The sequence below is a fragment of the Oncorhynchus nerka genome, linkage group LG2 (genome assembly GCF_034236695.1).
Source record: "Oncorhynchus nerka isolate Pitt River linkage group LG2, Oner_Uvic_2.0, whole genome shotgun sequence".
Lineage (NCBI taxonomy): Eukaryota > Metazoa > Chordata > Actinopteri > Salmoniformes > Salmonidae > Oncorhynchus > Oncorhynchus nerka.
In genome coordinates, this window is record NC_088397.1 from 83,148,382 (window position 1) to 83,154,882 (window position 6,501).

Here is a 6,501-nt window from a genome sequence, read left to right on the forward strand (position 1 = left end):
CATTTACCACATAGAAGATTCATATCGGAGACAAGCCTATACACAATCTACATACACACGTACCATTTACCACATAGAAGATTCATATGGGAGACAAGCCTATACACAATCTATATACACACGTACCATTTACCACATAGAAGATTCATGTGGGAGACAAGCCTATACACAATCTACATACACACGTACCATTTACCACATAGAAGATTCATGTGGGAGACAAGCCTATACACAATCTACATACACACGTACCATTTACCACATAGAAGATTCATATGGGAGACAAGCCTATACACAATCTATATACACACGTACCATTTACCACATAGAATTGATTAAATCGTTTTTTCCCCTCATAAATTTACACACAATACCCCATAATGACAAAGCAAAAACAGGTTTTTAGAAATGTTAACAAATTTCTTAAAAATAAATCACTGAAATATAACATTTACATAAGTATTCAGACCATTTACTCAGTACTTTGTTGGAGCACCTTTTGCAGCGATTACAGTCTTGTGTCTTCTTTTGTATGACGCTATAAACTTGGCACACATGTATTTGGGGAGTTTCTCGCATTCTTCTCTGCAGATCCTCTCAAGCTCTTTCAGGTTGGACAGGGAGCGTTGTTTACAGGTTTCTCCAGAGATGTTCGATCGGGTTCAACTCTGGGCTCTGGCTGGGCCTCTCAAGGACATTCAGAGACTTGTCCCGAAGCCACTCCTGCTTTGTCTTGGCTGTGTGCTTAGGTTCGTTGTCCTGTTGGAAGGTGAACCTTTGACCCAGTCTTAGGTTCTGAATGCTCTGTAGCAGGTTTTCATCAAGGATCTCTCTGTAATTTGCTCCATTCATCTTTGCCTCGATCCTGACTTGTCTCCCTTGCCGCTGAAAAACATCCCCAGAGCATGATGCTGCTTCACCGTAGGAATGTTGCCAGGTTTCCTCCAGACGTCACGCTTGGCATTCAGGCCAAAGAGTTCAATCTTGGTTTCATCAGACCAGAGAATCTTGTTTCTCATGGTCTGAGAGTCTTTAGGTGCCTTTTGCCAAACTCCCAAGCGGGCTGTCATATGCATTTTACTGAGGAGTGGCTTCCGTCTGGACACTCTACCATAAAGGCCTGATTGGTGGAGTGCTGCAGAGATGCTTGTCCTTCTGGAAGGTTCTCCCATCTCCACAGAAGAACTCTAGAGCTCTATCAGAGTGACCATCGGGTTCTTGGTCACCTCCCTGACCAAGGCCCTTCTCCCCCGATTGCTCAGTTTGGCCGGGTGGCCAGCTCTAAGAAGAATCTTTGTGGTTCCAAACTTCTTCCATTTAAGAATGTTGGAGGCCACCGTGTTCTTAGGGACCTTCAATGCTGCAGACATTTTTTGGTACCCTTCCCCAGATCTGTGCCTCAACACAATCCTGTCTCAGAGCTCTACCAACAACTTCTTCGACCTCACAGCTTGGTTTTTGCTCTTACATACATTGTAAACTGTGGGACCTTATATAGACGGTTATGTGCCTTTCCAAATCATGTCCAATCAATTGAATTTACCACAGGTGGACTCCAAACAAGTTGTAGAAACAGCTCAAGTATGATCAATGGGAACAGGATGAACCTGAGCTCAATTTCGTTCCTCATAGCAAAGGGTCTGAATATTTATGTGAATAAGGTATGTCTGTTTGTTATTTTTAATGCATTTGCACACATTTCTAAAAACCTATTTTCACTTTGTCATTATGGTGTGTTGTGTGTAGATTGCTGAGGATTTTCTTTTATTTAATTCATTTTAGAATAAGGCTGTAATGTAACCAAATGTAGACAAATTCAAGGGGTCTGAATACTTTCCACAAGGCACTGTATGTATAAGACTTGGTTATCATGTAAGTGCCACAGGGCAGGATGTTGTCACAAATATCCCTTTAGAGAAGTACAGGGTAAGGAGAGGTCTCTCTCTCTCTCAGGTTTGGTTTTGTACAGTTATAGCTGCTCAATATTCAGTCAAATGTAGTGGATTTTCCAAAACGCTTTATGAAGAAAAGGCCTAATGTGGCTTCATGACCTACAGTCAGTTGATTTCAACTCCAGACATTTCAAAAGCTGTTCAATAGCAGTAATTATGAGTTGAAGAACAAAAGCAAAATCAGAATTTTATTTAAATCCATTTTATGTCATTAGTCTTGGTTAAGCATTTTTTATTTTCATTCATCGGTTTAGAACGTCTACATTTTTGTGACATTTTGATCGAACTCCAAACTGGAACGTAGGAACCATTAATGAAATGAAATGAAACTAGAACTTGGATCATTTAGAGTTTTTACAGTTGGCTGTCTCTTTTCCTTACTTGTTTATTTATCTATATCAAACGGGGCGAATATCTAGAATACAGGGTGTGGTGCACTAGCATCAGCTAGCATAACGGTCTAATTTTTTTGTTTTAGAGTGTGTTCTTTTATAAAGGTTGTACAAAGCAATTACGAATCCAGTTTGAGAAATGAATTGAAATGTAACTCACAAAAAAAGAATATAATTTTTTTTGATCGAGTGAGATTTGCCTTTCAATACATTTTCAGAATGTGAAAGGGATCGATATACTGTACAGTACCATTGATATTCACGTGTAGGTTTTTTTTCTTCAAACATTAAAAGGAGTGTCCACAATGGATGTACACAACAATGATCTACCTCTTTTAGCTACAGATTATGCTTTAGCATTAAAGGAGTTTCCTCTGTTTTTACTTTTGTAATATGTGTTGGTATTTATTGCTGTCTAATGAATCAATGATTACCTCAAAGATGTCTCACCATGCAGACTGGGAGACTATACAGCTAATGAAGTCATTGGTAGTTTTTTTTGTACAATATTTTTTTACTAAAAACATTGCCTTTTTTTAAAGTAACGAACAAACACCCACCAGAGGTTGTGTTTTAATTGTGCCTGCATTCTGACCAATGGGGGTCCAGGCTGGGTTCTGGTCGACCGGGGTTGTGTTTCATTCTAATACGTGGTTTCCTCCCTTTTTCTCTTAGTTCACTCGCATTTCGCCCATCTGATACAACTGGGTAGTTGTATGTAAGGAATACCTCCACCTGGTTTCTGCCATATTCAGCTTACAGTGAACAAGGACAGAAGGGAGGGAGCAACTTCCTGGAATGAAACGCTACGAGAGACTTAATTGGGACCTCTGTATAGAGGCGTCATGAGTCGTATGGTTTCGGTCGGAGAGTTGATGCGTCTGCTCCTCTTGGTACAGTTGGCATGGTCTTTGCCCTTACTAGATGTTTCTCACTCTGTCCCCTATCCATCTCTCTTTCCTTCTTTCCCTCTATCAGCTACTAAGTTTTGTCCACTCTCATATCCCCCAACCCACCTTTTTAGAGTAAACTCTTCTGTATAGATCTTATTTTCAGGAAAGGGCAGAAGTTCTGACAGGACAAAGATCAGTATCCATTTAATGCTGCTTTTATCAAGAGCATCACAGATCGATCAGTGTGTTGTTATTCTTACTAACATTGGCACGGTTGGGTATCGCCCAGCAGATATATGCTAACCAGGACATGTGAGGCCACAGTGTCTGTCGTGTTATGTAGTTTTTTAAAGCCAAGTAGTTTAGGTTGGTATAAAGCTATAGGAAGCTGGTTCTAGAAATGCAAATTCCTATTTGAACAATGTAGACTTGAGGAGGTTGATGTCCATTTATTGACTTTGATTAAACCACTTTAATCTATCAATGAGGCGGCAAGTATTGTGTAATATTAATCACCAGCTACTCCACTTTCCAACATGAAGGCACTTTTCTTCTTTTTTTGGACCAGACACTCTAAGTCTTTGAGCGTACTCCCTCTGGTGAACTGGATGTGCACCATTTGGTTGACATTGCTCAGTAAGTACCACTTTAAGATGCTACTAATATCTGTGAATACAGTTTTTGAATAGTTTTTGACAATGCTTCCTACCATCTTTCCAACTAACTGTCTCGATTTTGACAGTTTGTATTCAAACAGAACTTTAAAAAATAAAAATGTGTCCAGCAAAAGCAGTCAGATTGATAATCAGTTGTCGTGCTAGCTATTGGAGGCTAGCTATTGGAGGTATGTAGACCTCACTAGACATCAAATCGATATAAACTCATGCAAATAACCAAAGTGACCTGCATGCACAAATAATTCCTTTTTCACAATGAAAATAGGGGAATTGGCTCCCATGTACTCATCACGCTACACTTTGGAGTACAGGACAGGGAGTGAAAGGAGTTCAGATTAGCTAGCTTTGTGTTGCCTATGTATTGGCTATAGATATTGACAGCCAGCAGACACTGTGGTCCCTCGGAGCCTGAGTTGAGTGCCTATATGAACCTTGTAACGACTGTTGAGTGTTTCGCAAAGCAAAATTAGAAAGTTAGCAAACTAGCTTTTCCAAGTATCGTAAAACAACTCAAATTTGTTCTTGATTCTCGAGACAGCTCATTTCAAAGATTGGTCAATAGTACTTCCTTACCTATTATTCTTGCAGCTAACTGCGATTCTACTTTACCAATTTTTGTGGGCAAGAAAATCTAGTTGAAGAAGAATTGTTAAACTAAAATGTTAGATTGTTAAATGAAAAATTCCTGTTTTTAACACACTGCACCACTTCACATGGAAAGCCAGAAACAACAGAAGCACTTAAGGTATTGTTTGTAACACAATGCACCACTTCACATGGAAAGCCAGAAACAACAGAAGCACTTAAGGTATTGTTTGTAACACAATGCATACATTTGGATGAATATGCTCTACATGAATGACTGTCCATTTCAGCATTATATGGCTGCAATTATCAAAGTAGTTGATCTAATTTCTTGCAATGTATATTTTTGTTTTTATTTCATTTTAAGATGTTTTTCTTTCTATTACAACAGACATTATAAATTGGTGTTTATGTAATGTTATTTTTGTCAGATGTTTTGCAAATCAAATAATAAACAACTGTGTAGTGTTGTGCGTCTGTTAGATGTTTACTGTATGCATGACATATATTTGATGGATTTAATATAAATTACACCCATGTTTAATTGTTTCAACACACAGTGCTACTTGAGTGAATAGTCTGGTCAGTACAACTAAAATACAATTACAGTAGAAACACAGAGATGACTATCAACTGAATGGGTGGTATCAAAACATGATTTATCAAACACAAAAAAGATATATCAAATAGTATGAAAAAACAGATCTCATGTGGTGAAATAGTATACAAGCATTGTACCAAACTATTGTGGTGGCAACTTTATCCAGTGTTTTAGTGAAATCACACCAATGTGGGGAACTCCTATTTAATAGTCTTCATACACATTTCAGTTGAGAACCATACTGTAAAGTATTATTGGAATAGATGAAATGTGTGTTTGATTTAGCGAAGATTAATGGGGAAGACTGCAAGGTGGCAGAATTACTGTACAGACTACTTATCTGAATACTTTAAAAAACATCTGACATTTTTTAAATTGCTACATCCATTTTTGGACTTCTAAATTAGTTATTGATTATTGAAGAATATTACTTATAAATTCCTCATACGCTTAGTTCAACTCTTGTGCCCAATCAAAACTTACTCCAATCTTTGAAAACAAAGTAAATGCAAACCAACAATGTATTGCCTCAAAACATGGTTCAACTATCATTTGTATATCATGGATGGTCAGTCTTGACATCCACAGCTCTGCCAATGAATTTGAGAGTGGTTACATTTATCCAGGCCCATCCCTCAGCTTTTTACCAAACAATAGGTGGGGTGACACTTTGTTATTGTTTCAACTGCAGATTGGCCCTTTAAAGCTTTGGTGAGAGTTAATGTCACTTGCAAACATTTCTGTGTTCAAGACTACCTCCATTGCTGAGGTGTTTTCACTGAATCTATCACCGTCTGCACTCTGTATCATTTCATCTATTGTCCAGCAGAGGGCAGTCCTACTGTTAACTGTTAAACTTTTTAATAAATCCATTGACCCTATGACCCTTCTTTTTCAGCTTTGAGTTCAACAGAGGAATAGGTGTGTATACTGTGTTAATAGTGTGCCCACTTAGCTATAATTTGGTGGTTAAACTAAATCACACTGGATGGCTCCCCTTTAAAAGCATTATACAAATTCCAGGGCTGTTCTGATTCTAAGGTGTTTCCATTCAGTCTACATAAGGCCCCTTGTGGGTTTTCAGTTAGGCCTTGCACACTGCTGTGTGATTTCAGCGAGTATGTTCCAAGTACGTTGAGAAGAGATTTCAGGTCACTGGCCCTCCCTTCATACACACAACATCCACCTTTCTCTAGGAATGGAGAGAGCGGTTGCATGTACAGCAGGAGAACAAAATACAAGTTTGTCTGAGCATCCAGTCAGCGTTGTGTTGGTTAATTGTCAGTGTTTTAATCGAGGGGTGGCACTTGTTTGTGCACTGAGAAGGCCGTTATACCTCTATAAGGGTTGGATGAGGCGACCATCTTCTAGGTGAGGCATTATCTTAAAACGGTATTTTCC

At 38.7% G+C, this 6,501-nt stretch overlaps 1 protein-coding gene across 2 annotated transcripts in view; it reads left to right on the plus strand.

The window, feature by feature from the left end:
• The window catches only part of LOC115131812 (vitamin D3 receptor B-like), a 95,730-nt gene extending 90,761 nt beyond the window's left edge, over window positions 1–4,969 (plus strand). For both annotated transcript variants that reach the window (XM_065003739.1, XM_065003748.1), the window contains exon 11: window positions 3,020–4,969. In XM_065003739.1, coding sequence (XP_064859811.1) covers window positions 3,020–3,043 — 24 coding nt within the window. In that variant the 3' untranslated portion in view covers window positions 3,044–4,969. The remainder of the gene's footprint in view (window positions 1–3,019) is intronic.
• The last annotated feature ends 1,532 nt before the right edge of the window (window positions 4,970–6,501 follow it).